Source organism: Corythoichthys intestinalis, chromosome 8, assembly GCF_030265065.1.
Source record: "Corythoichthys intestinalis isolate RoL2023-P3 chromosome 8, ASM3026506v1, whole genome shotgun sequence".
NCBI classification, from domain to species: Eukaryota; Metazoa; Chordata; class Actinopteri; order Syngnathiformes; family Syngnathidae; genus Corythoichthys; species Corythoichthys intestinalis.
In genome coordinates, this window is record NC_080402.1 from 35,495,309 (window position 1) to 35,519,137 (window position 23,829).

Here is a 23,829-nt window from a genome sequence, read left to right on the forward strand (position 1 = left end):
TATTTCTATAACACATACAAAAACGGATTTTCATTCAAAATTGTATTTTTTCAATGATTTGCAAAATAATAGTTATTAAAACAGCAAAAACCCCAACCTCTATCTCCAAATTTTTATTTTCCCACATTTCCTCACATACTAAATGCCAAATCTCAATTTTAACTACTTAAGGATGTATATTAAAATTGAAGTTAATGTAAACATTTACTTTTGCTTTCTTTTTTTTATTAATTAAGATATAATTAACATACATTCAGAAAAATAAGTACAAATGAATTATATTATGCAGAGTGAAATGGAATATATTTTGAAGATCGCGCAAACATTGACTTTTTTAAATCATAAGGAAATGAATAAGTAGCCTAACATAAATGAACAAACAGTCCAAAGTGCACATTGACACTAAGATGTTCTAAACCCTCCCATCAGAGCAAATAAAACTAAATAAAATAAATAAGCCTCCTCAACTCTTTCTTTACTCTTAAAGATGTGATCCATTTTCTGTTGCATTGCCATTTTTTGTCACATAAATTCAACAAACCTTTATTATTATTATTATTTTTTTGCTGCTCCAGAAAACATGCATATTTGAACCAACCAGAGTTAACTATCTCTGCTGATCACATGTCAGTATGTCAGCCAATTGAACGGATAAATGAGTCCAGGCGTTTTGCTTTGCATTCGCATATTGACATGACTCATCATCGTCAGACTCAGATAATTGCAGCAGATGGGGAAACCTCCATGCCGTCCATGGAATAAAATAAATAATAAGTATCGTTGGAAACGGATTACACTACACAAGCACTTTATTATGCTTGCTGTTAATACTAGTGTATGTAAATCTGACTTTGGTAGATTGTTTTCTTCTTGGAGATGAAATGCATGTGTGGCAGCTTAGCCTTTTCTATTTTGTTTCGACATTTGCTGTCATATTTTTGGAATCAAAGCACTGTGTTCCGGAACAGCATTCCAGCCCTGAATCTTATACCGGAACTGCGTTCCAGCCCTGAATCTCATACCGGAACTGCGTTCCAGACCGTTCTGGCCCACTTTCACCCCTGGCCAAAACCCAACATATTTTAAAATGTGATTCCACTAGAGCAAAGGTGTCAAACCGGTCCTCAAAGGGCCGCAGTGGGTACTGGATTTATTTCCAACCAAACGAGATGAATACCTTTTCACCAATCTGGTGTCTTACAAGTGCAATCAGTTGATTGCAGTCAGGTGCTGCTTATTTTAGCAGAAACCTCATTGGTTGAACTGTTTGTGCTGGATCTGCTGGAACAAAGAACATGACCCACTGCGGCCCTTTGTGGAATCGGTTTGACACCACTGCACTAGAGCCATTGCCTGGCACCGCCAGACTATTCTCCCCTGTATTTTTCAAACACTGTGAGAAATAGTCTGCGACCCAGCCCATTAACGGCCTCTCCAGCAAGTACAAAATCAACCGTCCAGTCAGATTCGTTTATTTGCGTGACGTGTTCTTAACGAGTAACGTCACTCTTGCGCGCCGAAAGTCGTCTCTACAACAACACAGATGGTGAACGGGAGAGCCGAGAACATGTTTCAATCCGCGGTAAAACCAGTTTTAAATGACCAAAACCACATCGACACAAGTCATTGACAATGGTCAACATGGCTCGTGCTAGCCATGTTGAATAAACTTCTCCATTCTCCGCTCACGCTAATTACTTGGGAACGGTTTTGCTCAGTGGAAGGTCGACTTCGGCTGATCCTATGAATTTGACAAGGGATATGTGCGCAGAAAAATTGGTACTTGGAGTGTGCCTTTCTACTTGATTACTCGCTTCCCACCTCACCCCAGACTGTGCTGGAGCCCATGACATGTTTTTAGAACCATAATAAAGATGATAATAACCATTAAGCGTTAAATGAATTGAGATATATAATGATTCACTGGTTTAGGTGCACAATTAGACCACCTATTCGGCATCATTGTATGAATGTTTTCATCCGCAAACTTGACCAATGCACCGTACTTGTCCGCAAGGACACGCCTGTGCTTTGCAAGTATGCCTATATTGGTGCAGACCACCAAATTCCAAAAATATGTGACGTAGGCTGCACTGACACAAAATACATTTGCGTCGCATTTTACACCAGAGCGCAATGGTGCCATGCATGAAAATAGCTGGCTCTCAATATTCTCTGAACAAAGAGTGTCACACTTGTGAAACTCAAGAGTAGTTTTTCACAATGACAGAGTCCTAGTTTGTAGTGAAAACTTGAGCACCCTGAATTCAGGTGAGTAAAATAAAATACAATCATGGCGAGGCAAGTACTGTAGGAACAGTGTAGTGAAAAGGGGGAATTCAATGATCATATCAACTGTTTACGAGAAGGGATTGTTTGTGCACACACACACCCGCACACATTATTCTGAAACCAGTCGATGCTGTAACAGTAAAAGTAAAAACAACAAATTGAGGTGGAGGCAAGCAAGGGCTTTGAAGAAGTAGAAACGTATATCTCCAAGGACACATACCACCCAGCAGATCAAAGGACCCAGAGGACATTTTTGATGGGGAAACCACAGCGGTTTTCAAAGCATTGTCGTGCTGCATCTCACGTTGCCACCAAGGCTCGTGATAGAAATTCTAACATAGCCGCCTGTCAGTTAATTGACGCTCGATTCTGTCCCTTGGGGGACAACGGGCTCGCCTTGGGAGAGCATCTTTCACCCGACTGCATGCTCATCATTCATTTTTATTGATTAATAAGCTTGTCACTAACAGTTTATCACTGAATTCTTTTCTGTCTTGGGACTAATATCTAATCTTCGGAGAAGAGGGCGAGGGAAACACCACAATACTTCATCTATTCATTTATATGGCATCCACCTACCTTGAGGGTAGTGTTGACTTAGGAGATGTTTGTTTATATTTTCTAGTGTTAGATTCGATCAAGGAGGGACTTGTTTTGCCGAGGACACGAGGAGGACGTGGAGAGAGAAAGACTAGCATTAGTTAACTGCATCTGCAATCCAAACACAAAACCTCATTTGAAACCAGTGTTAAAGCTATTCCAGAAATAAATACCCACTCTACAGAAAAAAACAATACAGGAAGTCAGATCAGTCAGATATTTGTTCCCATATGTTTGGTCATTGTACTACTGTTCATTTTCATATCATTTTGTACCGGATAAATCTCTCAGCGTCTGGTCATTAGATACGACTGCTGCCTGGTGTTTCTCCATGAGGAGGTGGGCGCTAGCCTGCCGCCTAGTATAACGACAAATATAAACTGTATAATCTTGAAGGGTCAGGGCCAGTGTTGTCACTATCGCGTTACTGAGTAACGCGTTATTATAATCTGATTACCTTCTTTCAGTAATGAGCAATCTAACGCGTTCATTTTTCCAAACCAGTAAACTGATTAAAGTTAGTTTGCTTAGTGTCTGTGCGTTACTATTTTGTTATTGCCTATTGAAGAATATTGTAGTCATGTACGAAGAACATTTTGAATAAAAAATGTTAGAAAGAGTCCCACTACGCATTCGTTTCCATGGTAACCGCTCATCGCTACTTCCTGTTTTGGTCTCGAGTCACAAGCAGTATGTGTTTTGGGACTGAGAAAGGCGTGAGGATCGCGGGTGCATATTCCAGCCGAGTGCAGCCACCTGTTGAGATGTGCGAGGGAATGTTGATCTGTGTGCGTCAATGAATGTACGTGAGGATTTTTCCTTCATTCTGCAGGATTCCAGCGATAGGTTGGAGCTGCTACATGCGCAGCCGTTTCGTAGCTTTGCTGTTGCAAAGGTGGTTAGTCATCGCTCCCTCTCATCCTCAGCGAGCATTGTTTACATCATATTTGTGTTGAACATTAATGCCGAGAGGTGACATTTTTATTTAGCATCTTTGGGATGTGTTGTAAGTCCGATTGAGTGTAAATTGCCTAGTTGCCGCTGCGTTTGTGGCCTAATTGACCACGTGTGTGTACAGCGTACTTCCGGCTTGCGTACGCGCATTCACGCCCGCCCCACCTTTGTCGTTATTGCACTGTGCAATTCATTTGTGTGTTGTTGATTACTGTGCAGTCAATTTGCAATGTGTTACATTGGCGCTGATATGCTGTTAACCCTAACCCCTAAACCCAAACCCGAAGCTCAGAATTTTGTCATTAGGCTTAATCTTTGAATTAGTGGGGGTTTAATTAGTCGGTGGAGCTTTCAACGAATTCCATGCAGTTTGTCAGTTATTTGTTAGTTTAAGGGCTCTGAGGTGGCTAAGTTAGCACGAGTCCATGGTGGTTGAAATCAACTGTATGATAATAATTAAACTCCCACTAACTCGAAGATTAAGCCTTATGTGAAAAATTCTGATCTTCCCCTTTAAATTCAATGATCAGAAAGTAAATTACATGCGATAACATTTTTCTGTTGTCATTCTTATGTTGAGGCAGCAAAGGGAGAACAGTTGGTAAAAAGTTTTTTTTTTTTTTTTTAGGTGTAATCAGTAATTAAATTACTTTTTCAAATAATCTGTAACACTGGTCGGGGCAGATCTACTTGGGGGCACCTGGGGCTTCGGGGATGTTGGTCCTGGCAGGCCAGCTTTTAATTATTCTTGCCTTAAAAAAGTTTTTATCGTAAGCAATTATTGCTTTCTTTTTGTACCTGAATTGTGTGTCATCATTTCCTATTCATTAAGAGAATAAAAGAATCTGTAAAAACAGAAAATTGACTTTTTCTTCAATATTCATGTGTTAAGGGTGAACGTTCACATGGATATACTGAACTGTTTTGGTTTTACCTGTTCGGTTCGGAGATGCCTTAAGTGTTGGATACGCTGAATAAATAGTTTAGACTTTACGGCCTGTAAAGTCCCTTAAACTACAAGCATGACAAATGGCAACATGACAAATGCTAGTGAGAGACTTGAGCTAAAAGGTATTTCACTACTGTTGCTGGCTCACCTCAAGCAGCTGGGGGCGAGGCTATGGGTGCACGGGTTTCCGTCGGTGCCAGTGCTGTTGAACATTTTTTTTTGGCTTCCCAATTAACCTAATCGGTGGACAGTGGCAAGTGGATTGATCCATAGTTATGTCGACAAGGGCTGCACAGATATGTTAACCCACTTAAAACCGCACACTCAGACAATGAATGTTGCGTGTATATATGCATTTGCATCTGCAGAAAATGTGTATATGTTCATCTCGCTTGCAAAAAAACTTAAACTTGGATTTGTCATGTTCAGGTTGTTGCTGCTGATGATGCAAAACCGAACCGAATGACATTTTGGTGCTTACACCCCATATATATATAAAGGGTGTTCGAAAATGTTTGACCCCATTTTGTAGGCCAATAATTTTGACAGTTTTCGTTGGAATGACCTCAAATTAGAAACGTTTAAAGTTTTTGTGTGTAACGTTTGGCATTTCTATCTTTTCAGGTTAAGAAATGCCGTTCACTTCAAAAGAAAAGGCATTTTGCGTGTTAGAGTATGCTCGGACTCAGTCACCGAAAACAGTGTAATGTGCCCTCTTCACAAATTTTGCAAAGAAGGCACCAACTACGAAACAAATTAGGACTTGGCACCAAAAATTTCCAAGTTTGAGTTTCGAATTTGGCACGAGCTTGGATACTGACTCAGTCACAGGCGGCGCTCATATTAAACATTTATGAAAATCAGTCATAAAACCAACAAATGTTTGTACTTTTCTTTGTAAATATAACCAATAAAACTTATGACCTTAAACATAAAGTGTATTTAGTTTCATTAAGATCCATCAAGTAGTTTCTGAGATATTGGCATTTTGAACGGGGTCAACCATTTTGGAACACCCTGTATAAAACTGAGAAATTATTTTATAATTAAATATACTGTACTGATTATATATATCGAAATCGTCGTCTCGCCCACCCGGGCGGTATGGTCTCTCCTTTCAAGTTCGGGTCCTCTTCCAGAGGCCTGGGAGCTTGAGGGTCCTGCGCAGGATCTTAGCTGTCCCGAGGATTGCGCTCTTCTGAATGGAGACGTCGGACGTTGTTCCTGCTATCTGTTGGAGCCATGCACCCGGCTTTGGGGTTACTGCCCCTAGTGTCCCGATCACTACTGGCACCACTCTTACCTTCACTCCACACATTTTCTCCAACTCTTCCTTCAACCCTTGATATTTCTCCAGCTTTTCATGTTCTTTTTTCCTGATGTTGCTATCGCTCAGGATTGCTACATCTATCACTACTGCTGTCTTCTGATGTTTATCCACCACCACTATGTCAGGCTGATTGGCCATCACCAGTTTGTCTGTCTGGATCTGGAAGTCCCACAGGATCTTGGCTCGGTTGTTCTCGACCACCTTCAGAGGTGTCGCCCACCTTGACTCTGGGGTCTTCAGTCCGTACTCGGCACAGATGTTCCTGTACACTGTGCCTGCTATCTAGTTATGTCGTTCCATGTATGCCTTGCCTGCTAGCATCTTACACCCTGCTGTGATGTGCTGGACTGTCTCAGGGGCCTCTTTGCATAGCCTGCACCTGGGGTCCTGTCTGGTGTGATAGACCCCAGCCTGTATTGCTCTTGTGTTAAGGGCCTGTTCTTGTGCTGCCATGATCAGTGCCTCCTTGTTGTGTTTCAGTCTGGCCTTTTCCAGCCACTGGTATGTTTTTCCCATGTCAGCTACCTCCTCAATTTGTCGGTGGTACACACCTTATATATATATATATATATATATATATATATATATATATATATATATATATATATATATATATATATATATATATATATATATATATATATATATATATATATATATATATATATATATACACCGTTGCACCCCTAATGTATATATATATTGGGGCTGTCAAACGATTACAATTTTTAATCGAATTAATTACAGCTTAAAAATTCAAACCATCTCTAAAATACGCCATATTTTTCTGTAAATTATTGTTGGAATGGAAAGATAAGGCAAGGCAAATTTATTTATATAGCACAATTCAACACAAGGCAAATTTATTTATATAGCACAATTCAACACAAGGCAATTCAAAGTGATAAGACACACGACGGATATATACATACAACATACTGTACATAAGTACTGTATTTGTTTATTGTAACAATAAATCCACAAATGCCATTATTAACATTCTTTCTGTTAAAGTGTTGCACGGATAGAAAGACTTGTAGTTGTAAAAAGATAATTGTAAAAGATAATTGTTATAGTTACAAGTTATAGTAATTTTATCTTAAAACCCCTCTTCATGTTTTTGTTTTGATAAAATTTGTAAAATTTTCAATCAAAAGTAGAGTTAATATAATAAGAATAAGAATAAAAATAAAAATAACAATAATAAAAATAGAGTGACCAAAGTCTAAGTTTTACCTGTATTTTGCATAGCTATTTTGATATGGAATGCCAGTTCATTTTGCATTGTTGTTTAACTGTGTGTCAGAATAGGGCCTCATTACTATAGACCCTACCCACCGACGTCATAAAACCACGTGCTCGCTGTATGGTTCCGCCCACTTGTCCGTCATTTTGTCTCTGTATTAGCATTGGTTTAAAATGCATTTCATGGAAGACCCGGTGCTTTCTGATGCCGTAAACTCACTGGATGTGTTGCATAAAAGGCGTTATGTGGAAAAGCTTCGTTCTATACAGTCGCCAGATCCATATTTGATGCCCAAATCGATGTTTTTCGACCCACTGTCTTCGCCCTGTCTGCCTGACATCTGCTACGCTGATATTTACAATTATCTTGTCCACACAAAATCAGCCTATTCTCACGAAAATTTGAAAAACTTCAAGAGCTTGGAGGCTTATAAATACTTCGTTGCTGGTTGGGTGAAACAGTTCCTCGTCCACGAAAATTCGGCAGGAATCTATCTTGTGCTTGGAAAGGTGAGTTACGAAATTTTCAATTCAAAATCTTTTGTTATTGCTAACATCCACTGTCAAGTCTAATGTATTTCATGCCGTTTGTCAATGGAGTTAAGGCTTTTAATGTTTATATGGTTTAGCGATAGCACTCTCACTACATACATACGTGTATGTTGTCGGCGATTAGCCTAGCAATGATCTTAATTGTGGTTATTTGTCAGCCCAAAACCCTCTAAGTATATCTTAAATGCATCTTACCGGATATAAAATGACTACTACATAGTCTGTGGTGATTTTTTGGTGCCCAGTTTTCACGTCGAATTGCAGCCGTCCATTTCGCTCTCCTCTTTGGATCCCTCGGAATACGGTAAAACTTCAAGTCTCTCCTTCCATCTTCTCTGTTAGTGCAACCAACAGCCACACACGCCTTCACCATTTTGATTATTATTGTTAAGGAGCAGAAAAACACGCCGTAAATAGGAGGAATGTACGTAGCCGTAACAGGTTAACACTATGTTTTGACGGACAATTGGGCGGTACCATTCAGGAGAGCGGAGTTGTGACGTCACGTGGGTAGGGTCTATAGAATGAAGTGCTTTGTTAGAAACAAAGTAACAAGCGGACATTACACTGCTGTCATTTTAATCTGAGCGGGGCATGTGCATTATTTGCGTCAAATATTTTGACGTGATTAATTTAAAAAATTAATTACCACCCGTTAACGCGATAATATGTATGTATATATATATGTATGTATATATATATATATATATATATATGTATATATATAACCATTAGGGCTGTCAAAATGATCGCGTTAACGCGCGGTAATTCATTTTTTATATTAATCACGTTAAAACATTTGACGCAATTAACGCACATGTCAGACAGTATTCTGCCTTTTGGTAAGTTTTACAGCAAGGTTTTTTGTGCTGTCTAACAGCGAACTCTTGTGGTCGCTTTGCGACATGGTTTATTGCTTTCTTGCCAGTTCAATATGGCTGCACGACGTCTCGGGCTGACGCCTACGTTGTAATGTTGTGCTTATATGATCCTTGGACAAGATTTGTCCGTAAGTATGGTTGTTGTAAAGAATGTACATATTATGTTAGTAAGCGAAATGTTATATTTTTTGTATGAGACGCTTTTTGTTTATGTTTAGTAAACCTGTATAGCGTGCTAAGCTAACGTTGTTGCTAATGCAATGCTTGTGTACGTTTTTTTTGTAGTTTCACTACGGTCTAAAGAGGACAATGGTTTGAGGCCATTTTATTAATAAATCAGATGAAAAAGGAAGAAGTCTGATTATTAAGGCGTCGTTCACTAGCTGTTTAGCTTTGGAAAAAGTAGACGCTTCGGAGTGAGGACAGCATAGACAGATTTAAATGACAGTAGAGTGAAATGCCCACTACAGTCCTTATGTACCGTATGTTAAATATATATATCCATCTTGTGTCTTATCTTTCCATTCCAACAAATTATTTTACAGAATATATATATATAATTTACAGAAAAATATGGCATATTTTATGATGGTTTGAATTGCGATTAATTGCGATTAATTACGATTAATTAATTTTTAAGCTGTAATTAACTCGATTAAAAATTTTAATCGTTCGACAGCCCTGATATACATATATATACACAGTGGGGAGAACAAGTATTTGATACACTGCCACCATTGGCTGTGTATCAAATACTTGTTCTCCCCACTATATATATATATATATATATATATATACATATATGTGTGTGTGTATTATACATTATGAAGTTCATAACCAACTACACTAGTCTGGTTTTTATTCAATGCAGACTTTTTGCTACCCTTTATGCTTTGGCTCTCATTAAATCATGCAGGTGTATTTGCCTCTCAGTGTACAAGCCTAATCTTGCTCTAGTGACAGGGAGCTGACAAGACCTGAATTGGGGGCAGCACAGTAGTACAGTAATTTCCGCTGTTGCCTTACAGCAAGAAAGTGTCAGGGTTAAAGGTTTTAGAGACTATACAACCTTTCTGTACCTCTGCTACTGTATATCATAGTAGGTTAACTGGAAACTCAAAATTGTGGTTGCAAATTTCTTTTCAGTTGCGGGAATCTGCCCCGCTGCATGCCTATTAGAATAAGCTGCAATTGCTTGCTCTTCATGAGACAGAGATGTCCATGTTAAAAAAAAAAATCTGGTTAAAATAGTAATAATAATTTATTTCTATTTTTTAAATTTGGGGCCAATTCCTACAATTACTTGTAAAATCAATTATTTGATGTGGTTCTCAGGCAGCTTAAGAAGCTTCTGCCGAATGGTAGCTAGAGCCCACATCAAGTTTAAAATCGCATTTTTAGAGACTTTCTGAACATATTCATTTCCTGTAAGCATTATTTCTTAAAAACAAAAACAAAAAAACCATACTGTACACTAGTATTAGAGAATGACTTTTAAGCCACCTTGTAAACATTGAAGAGTTACTATGTGTGGTCCTGCCTGATAGAATCCAATCCAATGAAGTTTTGACAAAAGCAATTCCTTCTATTTACATTCCAAAAATGTAATGTGGTTTACTTATGCACGGCACCAATCAAAGCATTCATGCCCAAGGATCAAGTGCAGGCACAAAAAAGCAAGAAAGAGGGATTGATTGGTGGAGGAGAAATTGTTCAAAGCGTTCAAGGTCGCTCTTTGGGGTCAATCCCTGTGCCTCCTCACTGGCTGCATGAATTAATAACTGCCAATTGACTTTCCAAAGGCTTTCATAGGAGGGTTATTAAATATGCAGTTTAATAATAATAGTCATTATGCGACTTTTTTGTTCCCACCGTGCTTTTAGTACTAAAGCATTTAAAACGGTGGCGTATAATAATTGAGCTGCTACCTGGTTCCCTTTTGTACAGTGTTTTCTCTGAAATACAAAATGACAGCCAACCATTTCCTGCAACCACTCACATAAAAGAACACCCGTCATTGGATTTTCCTCTGATTGGATCAAAGCTTTGACCTGTGTTGCCAGGTGACCTTTACTGATCCCACTGGAGGATGCAGAGGGGTGGGGCATTGCCTGCACACCTGGGAATTGCTTCAATGGAGGCATATTCAGGGGCTCTAACCTTGGCTTTTTGATGCTACCACTTGAGACAGCTGACACTCTTCTGGGCTGTGAATTAAAGAATGAATGTGCTTATTTCTGCCCATCATTGTCACTTGAGTAATTATTAGCCATGCTCATCTTAAGGAGTTACAGTGTCTTGTTGACTGTTTCAGGGTACAGAGCAAGGTGGTGGCAGCTAACCATGGGAGCCAGCTGGCAACAAGCTGCTTCAGCTGGCAGTGCACAAAGCTCCCAAGAGGAAAAGATGTGTTTGAAGAGGACACTCCAGGATGCTGGAGGATGATATGGAGCAGCTGGAAAAGAGGAGTTCTGACCCAGGCCTGGACTGCAGTCCTCCCATTTTCCATTTGATCAGTAAGTTAACCATGGTTTGATCAGCCATTATCATTGCCTTACATCAAAACAGTGCTTATTACCTTTGTTAAACATAAAGCACCAGGAAGAAGATATAAAAACAACCTACTATTACAGCCATGACATCAGAATATTTCCGGATATGGCATGCCGTAAATATACAGGTATGATCAGACACATACAGTGTGAAGAGAAAGGGTGAAAATACAGTCCATTGCAGCGCCCCAGTGTTGACCACTTCATCCACTCCCTTGTTCTCCTGCGACGGATCCTGTGTCTACTTGGTCTTAGGTCTGAGCTGTCAAAGTAGTAACCTCGCCATAGTCTTCATTATTACGGACGTCAGAGCAACTGGTTTGTAGTTCATCCCCACCGGCCTTGCTGCCTGGGCACTGGTAAAAGTCATGAAGTCCTCCATTGGGCAAGGGCATGTCCAGTTTAAAGACTGCAGTTGAAGATTATGTAAATATATGGAATTACACTTGTATACTGCCTTTCCAACTTCAATGACTTAAACCTTTGAAGCACTTTGAAATTATATCCTAATTGACCTACTAATGACGCAGCATTGGGTGAAACCTAATATTTAGCTAATATGCAAATTCAAATTTAAATGACTGGAAGTAACAAAACAAAATCTTGAATACCTCAGACTATGTTTACATTGTTAAATTATGAACGAAACCTATACTCAACTACAGCAGTTGGCTCCTGCACATGAATCAGTGTGATAATAACAATTCCTACTTGAAATTACAAATTTTGAGAATCTTTATTTAAAGGGTATTTTGTGGGTTTCTTCTAAATGTGACAAAATGTTGCCGTTATTTTCAATACCGTGCACCTCATCCACGTAGATATAATGCTCACAAGGGGAAGTGTAATTTGGTACCTTCTTCCATCAAGCGAAAGGCTTGTAATTATTTTGCTTGTTATTATTTGTGATTGATGAAGAAAAAATTAAGCTGTTATTTTTTTCAAATTGACATTGGATAATTTACTGTGCAACTCCCTGTCACGGTTCTGGGATAACGGGGAAACCATGTGCAGAGACGGGAGACAAACTGGCAGTGGTAACAAGAATTTATTGACAGGGATGATGGTATGGCAGGTGGTGTCCAAAGATTCGGGTGGGTGGTTTGGTGAAAGAGCAGATGAGCGGCCAGGCAGGCGTTCAGGCAGGCAAGCTGTATGGGATCCAGGCAACAAAAAGCAAAATGAGTTCAATAGCAGATTTTCAAGATTCTTGATTGGTGGACACTGGATTCACAAACTCATGCAGTTGAGTTGTTGATCTGGCGATGATGTGAGGGCAAGAATTGGTTTAAGTACTGTATTTTTTGGACTATAAGCCACTACTTTTTCTCTCCGCTTTGAACCCTGCGGCCTATATTCCAGTGCGTCTTCTATGTGGATTTTGCAGGCCGATAAAGTGTATGTCTTTTGTAGAGTTGTTAAAAGTATTGAATTGTATTGATACTGAAATGTTGTATCGGGATACGATATTTGATTACTCAGTTTTCTATTGGTTTTGGGGCAAGCACAGTTGAAGAGAATTTATTTGTCATGGGGTAAATTTTAATTCTGCACGACTCTCCATAGTAATGGAGGGCATTTTTCCATTTTCATTGTTAATTCGTTGACTGCACTTTAAATGTTGAATGAATATTCATTCGCTTGCAACCCTCCCAATTCAAATGGATTGGACATCTACTAGTCTCTTTAAACTCTTTAAAAGATTTAGAATTTTTCATGAGCCACAAGACTGGACGTCTATCATCATCCAATGGCACTGAAATGGTTCCTAAAAAAACTAAAATTATGTAGTATCGAAAATGGAATTTAGTATTCTTTTTTTTTTAATGAATATCAAGTTGAAAATATTATAGCATCATGACAACAGTAGTCATTAGGTGTGATTACCCTGTGGCTTATTGTCCGGTGCGGCTTGTCTATCAACAAACTTCGTTTTCCTGTCAAATGTGCGGGGTGCGGCTTATAGTCAGGTGCGCCGTTAAGTTCGAAAATTACGGTAATCCGTTGATAATGATCACCAGCACCTGGTCCCAGGCTCACTAATCTGTCCAATCCTGCAATGAAGGCAGTGACACACACGTAAGAAGGAGGATCAGCGGGGCTCAGGGGGCAAGGGCCCGAACACTCCTAGGGATTTTTTACAGCATACTGGTTGGAATCACCAAGCTAATCTATGTTGACAAAACATAGAGGACGTAACAAAACTTTACATCATTCTATCAAAGTTAAAATACTCATATAGTAAATACACATACTTGGATATCATCAAAAAGCAGCAATTCAAATATTTTATATTGGTGTATTGGCACTAAACTGTGCGATACAATACAATACATCACAATACTTCAGCGATATTTTGAGCCACCCTTAGTTGTGACACATCAAAATCAAGGTCTGCAATAATTTCCTTTAACATTACGGTATTGAAGCGCAAAATCTACATCTGAGAATTATTACGGTCTGTAAATGTCTGTGGAATGATGTTCCATCTATTATATTTTTTCCTTTGTAATCAATATCAGTGAAATAACTGAAATAAGCCAACCACGTTGGTCTCTTCTTTAAATGATCCATGAACAAATAAATGACTTATCCATTTTTTCTCTACATGCGATAACAAAACCCATATGTAGACAATTCACCAAAGTGGTATGGTTCCTTTTGTTCTGTCACTGTTGATAAAATTGGCTGATTAATGATGATAGAAAAGATACAGCAAACAACATCAATTGGAATTTTTCTCCCAGCATCATTTTCTTATTTTCTATCCATTCATCGTCACCTAGCACCTATACCAATTCCATCTTTCTTTCTTAGTATATCTCACTTCCCACTCTTTCTACCTGCCACTAAGCTATTTGGAGATACAGTACAAACCTCATTCCAAGAACGCACACAGAAATGCTCACCACGCCAACGTCAGCATTTCTTAGTATGGCTTACTACCCCCCCCCCCCCCCCACACACACACACACACACACTCTACAGAAACACAGAGCAAAGAAAAAAAGATAGTGTAAGGTGAAATCTACTAAATCTGCCAAAGTCAGGAATGTATTTTCATTAGACAAGTTTGTTTGAGGGGATTGGTTGCTGAAGGAGAAGGGAAGGTTAGTCCAAGGTATCAGAAACTGTGGCTGCAGTGGTGGTGTGTAATTTGATTTCAGAACAGAAATGAAGTTTATCAGCTCACAGAGGACAGCAACAGCTACAATTAAAAAAAAAAAAAAAAAAAAGTGCGTGTGTACGTAAGTGTTTGTGTGTGTGTTTGTGCTGTACCTTCCCCAAAACCATCATACAGTAAGTCTTCATTACACCTGATCCAGCACCTACATCTCCATTTGTTTCTTATCCTTTTCAGTCTCGGGGAGAGGTATCTTTCAGTAAGACTAATAAAATTTTACATCTGAACTGTGTGTCCTTTTCTTAAGTACAGTACAGTATGATTTTCTTGATTTTGACTTAGTTTATTTTTTTACATTTCAACATCTCACATAAATCATATGATATCTTGAAAAGTTCTGTTTCATGAAAAGAACTAAGTAAAAGGGCGTTATTGTAGCGCACAACACAATTTTATACCAGCGCAAGCATTAGGAATGCGGCATTATAGGCATGAACACCGCCAACACTTTTTACCAAAAAGTAGGCTTTTCTGAAATTCGTTTAAGTTCGACAGGGGGATAGTGCAGTCCTATTCTCTACCTAACAGTAGGAGACCCTAGTTTACTCAGTAAAAGGTTGATGTACTGTATTAGGAAGTACTGTACAAGCGGACCTCATGGGGAGAAGAAGTAAATTTGTAATCGGGAATTGGTTCTGTGAAATAACCACTTGGAGACCCCCTTCCATCAAGATCACTTTATGTCCTCATGAACATATCATTGCTCAGTGCTTAATTTGTAAATCATAGGTGCCGGAGCACAAAGTACATGTACATATGACAGCGTAGGGATGACGACACGGGCACAAGTCCCGGAACATACTCAGAAAATGGTGCTGAAAACAAAACTCAAATGCCCACTTGCCATGCCCACAACACTGTCTGTTTGGCATGTTGAAATACCGTTTGATCCTTGCTGCTTGCTCCCCAGATGCCGCAAATTTCAAAAGTTTTTTTTTTTTCCCATGTCAGGGGCATGATTTGTTGGTCCAGCTTTCCAGTGCATCAACACATCTCCGACTCTTTCAAATGATGTTGAGTTTTTATAAACAACATGCAATTCATGGGATTAGTTGTGTAAATGAATTTATGCATATTATTATTTAATTTATATTGTAATGTCTGTAACTATGTGTAATATTCTGATATTATGTTTTCCGAGGCACCCTGAAGGGCACACAACGTTACTGTTGTTTTGGTCACGTGATGCAGGAGTGCGATAGAGAGGCAAAGCCTGCCGAGAGCCCAGAGCTGTGTCCGTGCTGTTAGCTCCATGTGTTAATAAAGAAATCAAGTTGTCACCACGTCATGTGTTCGATACATTTGTCAACAAAAAGCTCAAAACAAGACACTATGCACGATCCGTTTTAGAGACGCTGGGACTGGAAGGCTATGAGTAGTAGGATGCGAGGGGGAGACTGGCGAGAAGCAAAAGTTTGCGGTCGAATGTGGCGGCCGGCTGCAATTATTTTGTTTATTGTTTTCTTATTGTTGTCACAATAGAGCGGAGAAACCCATCAACGACCCCCCCCCCCTAACGATTTTATATTTTTTTATAATTCTATATGCACGAGAGGTGCCGGATCTGCCCAAATAAGTCCCGGGATACAGGGAGGTCAAAATCAAGAGGTGCCGGATCTTGTTCCAGCAAGATCCGGCTCAAATTAACCCCTGCCATTGCTCCAACCTTGAGCCTCCTCTCAGGTTGTCATTTCAACAACGACCAACCAGCAAACCTCTACCTTAACTTCAGACATCTAAAATGGCCTTGACCAGAAAGGGAGGTTAGTCTTTGACTAACAGAAAAATCAGGGGTACACACCAAGCCCAGACTGGCCATAGGGAGTAGGTGGAGAATTCCACCAATCTCTCTCTCTCTCTCAATCTTTTTTTTTTTTTTAAATGCAGGCTTTGCTGGTTATGAGAAGCAGGTCAGGCCAATCAGTGGCCACTCAGGCCAGAAGCATGTGAGTAAGGCAAGACGATTGATTTGTTTGCATTAACACCCGCCAAGGGCAACCCTAAAAGTCCGTATCAGTCACACAAACAGCGTTTGGATGGAGGGAATGATGTGTGACTTGTCTGGCACCTGCAGCTGTGGCGTCGCGGTGTGTGTCGCGGACAGAGTAGGGAGGAGACGATAGATGAAGTTAATCGATGGACTCGCAACAGTTTAAAAAAAAAAAATTGATGAGAGAGAGAGGGAGAAACGCGCTGGAAAAAGATGGAAAAAAGCAAAAAACAAAGAATTTTATTTAAGCCCCCTGCCACGATGCCTTTTAAAACAAGGATGCATCAGCAAGCAAGTTGGCAAAATAATAATAGCAACAAACAAACAATGTTTTCTTGTCAGTATGAGATCCAGTGTGTGTCACTGTCATATGAATGAAGGCTTTCCTTCTGTGGATCAATTGTTAGGTTTCATTCTAGTTGGCTTTGCTAGCTAAAGAGTCGCTTGGTATGCAGTGATCTCTTGTTTTTCGCGGTTAAAGGGGACCAGAATAAGTGAAAAAAAGCGAAGTAGCACTCCCCCCAATTTTTTTTTTTTTTTTTGTGTGTGTTCAATGTATTTATTCACTATATGTATTTTTTCACTTTTATAGTATTATTAAAAAACTTTTATGTACTATATATACTTTAATAAATGTTTTTTAAGCACTTCAAATGTAATAATTATGATAAGTTTTAAACATGTTACTCTCCCACCTAATTAATTTTAAACAAGTAGAAAAATGCTTGCCTTTATAAAATGCTTCATTAAGTGAGTCCACTCAAATCCGCTCAAGCTGCTCACTTCCACGCAATGAGTTACCACAGCAACTGTTTAACAAGCTAAAAGATGACTGACGCATGCTGCGCTTTGAAGTTTCGGCTTCCAAGCGTCTCTGGCAAAATCAAACTTTAACCTCTGTCAATCATCGCTAATAAGCAACTCCAGTGCACTCCTAGACCAAGAACAGCAGCAGGAGGGAGAGGAGACTACGTGATCGGATCAGGACAGCTCATCTGTATTTATTTTAGGGCTGACAAATGATTAAAATTTAATCAAGTTAATTACAGCTTAAAAATTAATCAATCGTAATTAATCACAATTCAAACCATCTATAAAATATGCCATATTTTTCTGTAAATTATTGTTGGAATGGAAAGATAAGACACACGATGGATATATACATTCAACATACGGTACTTAAGTATTGTATTTGTTTATTATAACAATAAATCAACAAGATGGCATTAACATTATTTACATTCTGTTAAAGCAGACATGTCCAAAGTCCGGCCCGGGGGCCAAATGCGGCCCGTGGTCAAATTTTATCCGGCCCCCAGCCTCTGTCGTAAAATCAATAACGTCTGGCCCACACACAGACTTAATAAATTGGTCAGCAGTACTGCTACCAGCATATAAAGTAGCTTACACACTAAATGCTGCTCCTCATTTACCCACTAAAAGGAAGCAGCACTCTAAGCAACATTACCCCGTGTTACCCTTTACTCCCAATTTTCTAAAATGGCAATCAACAAAAAAAAGAAAGTTGACTGTGACGGCCGTCGCTTCAAGGATAGGTGGAAATTGGACTATTTCTTCACAAAAATACGCAACAACTGTGTGCGTCATTTGCAAAGAGAAAGTCGCTGTTTTTAAAAGAGTTCAATATGAGGCGATATTACAAAACAAGACATGCTGACATGTACGACAAGATTACAGGGAAGATACGTAGCGAGAACTTGAAGCAACTTGAAGCTCGTTTAATTTTATAGCAGCAATATTTCGCAAGAGCCCGAGAGCCGAAAGAGAACGCCACAAAGGCTGGTTGCGAGATTGTTGAAACAATTACTTAAAAAAAGAATAATAAAGCAAATGTGACACACAGAACGGCTTGCTAAAATTTGCTTAAATATATTGTTCTACGTAAAGGACGTCAGCCAAGGTCGGCCCCCCCATTTTTACCACACCATATCTGGCCCCCTTTGGAAAAAGTTTGTGTTAAAGCGATCCATGGATAGAAAGACTTGTAGTTCTTAAAAGATAAATGTTCGTACAAGCTATAGAAATTTTATATTAAAACCCCTCTTAATGTTTTCGTTTAAATAAAATTTGTAAAATTTTCAATCAAAAAATAAACTAGTAGCCCGCCATTGTTGATGTCAATAAATACACAATGCTCATGTGTTCTGAAGCCCATAAAATCAGTCGCACCCAAGCGCCAGCAGAGGGCGACAAAACTCCAAAAAACACAAGTTACAAGTGGACATTGCACTGTGCTGTCATTTTAATCTGTTTAAGCGGGGCATGTGCGTTAATTGCGTCAAGTATTTTAACGTGATTAATTTAAAAAATAAATTACCGCCCATTATTTTAATTAATTTAATTAATTTTGACAGCCCTAATTTTTTTTTTTTTTTTTTCAATTGAAACTGAGATTTGAAGCACGAAGTAGCCAGGGATGACTGTACTTTCTTCCATGCACACGATGGTTTACTGAATTTTTCCATTTGGATAAATAAACTTTGCAACTGGCCATTGCAAAAATAAAATGAAATATATTTCTATGTTTCCTATGCATCAGGTGCATCAGACATTGAGCCCAGTATTAGCTTAGCTTCCAAGCAACTGGAAGGCAAAGAACAAACAGTCATCTACCAGTATACTAGAAAGCATTTCTACCAGCGCGTTTGTAGTTTTGATTATGTCATCACAAGGCGACTATGGTTCTTCACACTTTTCGGCGGTAAACTTTTAGTCTTTTAACCGAAAACCAAAAATGAAATTTTATGTATTTTCCGCCGAAAGTTTTCACCGCCAAATTTTCGGTCATGTCTCTAATTCATTCCAATTGAAAATGTAGACACGTCACTTAAGGTATCCATACATTTTTTCCAAAATTAGGGTACCTATAAAACGGACACCAGGGGAGAATGTGCAAACTCCCCTCAGGACGGCCAGAACGTGAATTTAAACAGCAATCTCTGAACTATCGACGTGTTAACAATTTTACATTTTAAAATCCTAATATTTTGCCAATGGTCCACAGATTCTGTGTATGAGGGCACCTAAATGTCACAGTAATTTTATGTCCTTAGAATGTTTTCCTTCTTCTTTTGCCACATTCCTTATCACCTTGAAGTGAACCAGAGTGGTAGTGTTGATATTTAAAGACTGGGTTCGTGGAGAAAGATAAGGATGAAGGAGCATCAGGAAAGAAAATGAGAATGTTGGGACAAGCATAAAGGAGTAGACAAATGAGGAGAGAAAGGAAAGTGGGTGCTTTTCTTTTTACTGTGGTTTTCTTGCATTAGACCCATAGCTGTGCAACGCTGATAGCACTGCAATTGGCATGTGTACACACATTATAGACACAAACATGCACGCTTTCTCTAGCTTTGCTTGCTCAATGTTGCAATCACCATGGTAACAAAATGTACAGAACACAATCGAGTGGGATATTTTTAAGTTTCAAAGACATGGAAAAAACAACAAGGACAACAAAGGGAGGAAGAGAACTAGGGACCAAGAGAGATGAGTGAGCAAGAGAGAATAAGACTAACATCAATGCAAGAGCAAGCAGATGGAAATCTGAGGTGTATGTATTTGTGTGTGTCTAAGGTCACAGCCCAGAACTTTCTGTTAATTAAGGAGAAAAGTGAGAGTCAGATATGGAATATTGATAAGGTGTATAAAAAAGAAAACTCCATACATTAATTTTGACCAAAATATTACACACTTAATCCCTGATTCACCCTGTTAATGGCTGTTGTAAACGCAAATAATAAGTACTGTATCTCATGGTGCCAAATTGAAATAAATCTGTGAAATTATCATGAAATTATCATGAAAACCTGTCCAGGCAATGCCAATGTTTTATGCAAGTGCAAATTTGTCAAATTAACCCTCTAATGCAATTATGAAATCCTTGGTCAAGATTTTTTTCTGAAGTTTTTTTATTGTTCTTAGGCAGTGTTGGGAATAACGCTATTATAAATAACGCTGTTACATAACGGCATTATTTTTTCAGTAACGGGGTAATCTAACTAATTATTTTTTCCGCCGTTACAACGCCATTACCGTTACTGATGGTCATAAGTGGCGCGTTACTTACTTTGAATAAATTGAAGAAACTACCGGCCGTAGCGAGTCTACTCTGCTCTGTTTATTTGTCATCCAAGACTTGGGGTGCGTTCAGGTTCCTGGCAACGAAAATAGTATACCCACATAGCCTACCTTTGCAAGAACGATGGAGTTGCCGTTTGATACGGTCATAATGTGCAGGTCCTGCACCCATTCGCAGCAAAACTGTTCGTAGCTTTGTAGCGATTTGTAATTTTGGAATCACTGATGAGTTTAGTAACATACACCAAACAATAAATACAGCAGAATGTCGCGTAATTTTGGAACCCGTCGACATCTTTACTCCATTTGTCTTCGGCTTGCTCGTAAGGGTCAACATTGTTCACATCCTTAAGTTTGATCACATATCTGTTCTTCGCCTTAGTAACGTGTTTGTCTCTTTATCAAACTGGCAAGTTAAAGTTTAATGTCCCGCGAGCCAGACCTGCTTCCAATATGGCTGCGTTGTTGTCAAATCTCAAGTGATCCCCCATTCTCTGACGTAAACGCTCGAGCCTAATAGCGCACGTACTTCAGAGCCGGTGTTTTCACACACAAACCAGAACAGCGTGTGCAGCAAACACACACACGCAAGACAGATGCAGAGGGATATGATGGCATAGCATTCAGAGGATGATTTGTTAATGTGTATCTGCTGGAATTTTAGACCATTCTTCTTTGGTCAACTGCTCCAGGTTTCTGAGATTTGAAGGGTGCTATCTCCAAACTGCCATTTTCAGATCTCTCCACAGGTGTTCTATGGGATTCAGGTCTGGAGTCATTGCTGGCTACTTTAGAAGTCTTCAGTGCTTTCTCTCGAACCATCTTCTAGTGCTTTTTGAAGTGTGTTTTGGGTCATTGTCCTGCTGGAAGACCCATGACCTCTGAGGGAGACCCAACTTTCTCACACTGGGCCCTACATTATGCTGCAGAATTTGTTGGTAGTCTTCAGACTTCATTATGCCATGCACACAGTCAAGCAGTCCAGTGCCAGAGGCAGCAAAACAACCCCAAAATATCAGGGAACCTCCGCCCTGTTTGACTGTGGGGACCGTGTTCTTTTCTTTGAAGGCCTCGTTTTTTTTTTCCTGTAAACTGATGCCTTTTCCCAAAAAGCTATACTTTTGTCTCATCTGACCAGAGAACATTCTTTCAAAAGGTTTTTGGCTTTCTCAGGTAAGTTTTGGCAAACTGGTAGACACAGGAACATTCAGGTCTTTGGAGATGGACTTGTAGACTTGAGATTGCCCGTGCTTCCTCACAATTTGCTTCTCAAGTCCTTACACAGTTCTTTGGTCTTCTGTCTGTCTTTTCTTCATGCTCAATGTGGTACACACAAGGACACAGGACAGAGGTTGAGTCAACTTTAATCCATTTTAACTGGCTGCAAGTGTGATGTAGTTATTGCCACCACCTGCTATGTGCCACAGGTAAGTAACAGGTGCTGTTGATTACACAAATTAGAGAAGCATCACACGATTTTTTAAAGGGTGCCAATACTTTTGTCCAGCCCATTTGTGGAGTTTTGTGTAAAATGATAATGATTATTTTTTTCCATTCTCTTTTTGTGTTTTTTCATTACAAGCAAAATAAATGAAGATATTACTACCAACGCATTTATAACTGCAAATATTCTCTGGGAGAAATTAAGCATTATCTGACAGAATTGCAGGGGTGCCAATACTTATGGCCAACAGCGTACATACTAACTTATAACCGAAACAGACAGACAGTGACGCAATAATGTGACTTGTGTTAAAAAAAAAAAAAAAAATACTGGGACAGATGGTTAATTGGTTAATGGTTATATTATAAACAAATATTTGATATTCCAAACAGTTATTATCTTTCCTGAGATGTAACTGTATATTATAATATGTTTTTACCACTGTAGCTCTTCGGGCATTGTAGTATTGACAGGATACGCCAGTTGTAGTTAACATAGGTGGTAAATTGCCGGTTGTCTTGGATTAGAAGGATATTTACTTGCAGTTAAACCAACTGACCACTGAATTGAATTGACCTCAATAGGTTATGGCAGCAGAGAGCAGTCTTGAGGTTGCTATGCAGTTGTTAAACCATAGAAACCAATGCATTAAAGAGAAAGGTACGTTTCAGTAGCTGTCCACTGTAGTGACCACTATGCACCAGAGATAAATTACTTGATGCTTGACCTTAAATTTGATATGAAGCGAAGCTCATATTAAAAGTGGAACCTTAATACAGTATTTTTTGGACTATAAGTTGCACCTGAGTATAAGTCCCACCAGCCATAAAATGCCCAACGAAGAGGAAAAAAACATATCTAAGTCGCACCGGAGTATAAGTCGCATTTTTGGGGGAAATTTACTTGATAAAATCCAACACATTGAACAGATGTCCTCTTGAAAGGCCATTTAAAATAAGATAAAATAGAGAACAACATGCTGAATAAGTGTACAGTACGATAAAGTTACATGATGCATGAACAACGAAATGCAAACGTGGCCAGTATGTTAACGTAACATAGCTATTAAAAGTTATTCAGATAACTATAGCATAAAGAACATGCTAACAAGTTTACCAAACCATCAGTGTCACTCCAAAACACCAAAATAACATGTGAAATGATAAAATAATGTGTTAATATTTCACACATAAGTCGCTCCTGAGTATAAGTCGCACCGCCAGCCAAACTATGAAAAAAAAATTGCGATTTATAATCTGAAAAATACATTACTAGTTATTTCAATCTGTTCACATCACACACTGAATACGCAGAATCTACATATTAAGCATTAACCTTTGCTCTATTATAAATTAAAATGTGTGTTTTTGCTATAAATGGTAAAACCCTATCACCTAAGGTTGTTTAATTTTAGAGCTTTAACTTAATTCCGATGTCAAATGATTTGTAAGAATAGATTTCCAAGACTCAGGTGCCTCTCTGAAAAAGAATGCACAACACATACATTCGGATGATTGTTTTGATTGTGTAGCTTTAAGACTAACGACATGTGCTTGCTGATGTACACTTAACCTTGAAACCATCTGCAATTTTTGTTCTTCGGCCAATGTGTTGCAATTAAAAAGCTTTATACTAGCAAACCTGGTCCGGTCCGTCTCAGTTCAGTTCAGTTATGAGACCTAATGTGGAATAGTCAACTGGAAACCTTTCAACTATACTGTACATCTGGGATGAACTAAATTAAGACAAGAAGGT

At 39.0% G+C, this 23,829-nt stretch overlaps 1 protein-coding gene across 1 annotated transcript in view; it reads left to right on the top strand.

Annotated features, from left to right (window-relative positions):
* The window catches only part of LOC130921080 (uncharacterized), a 54,171-nt gene that overhangs the window by 13,631 nt on the left and 16,711 nt on the right, over positions 1–23,829 (top strand). Inside the window, exon 2 of the mRNA XM_057844723.1 lies at positions 11,118–11,319. Coding sequence (XP_057700706.1) covers positions 11,235–11,319 — 85 coding nt within the window. The 5' untranslated portion in view covers positions 11,118–11,234. The remainder of the gene's footprint in view (positions 1–11,117; positions 11,320–23,829) is intronic.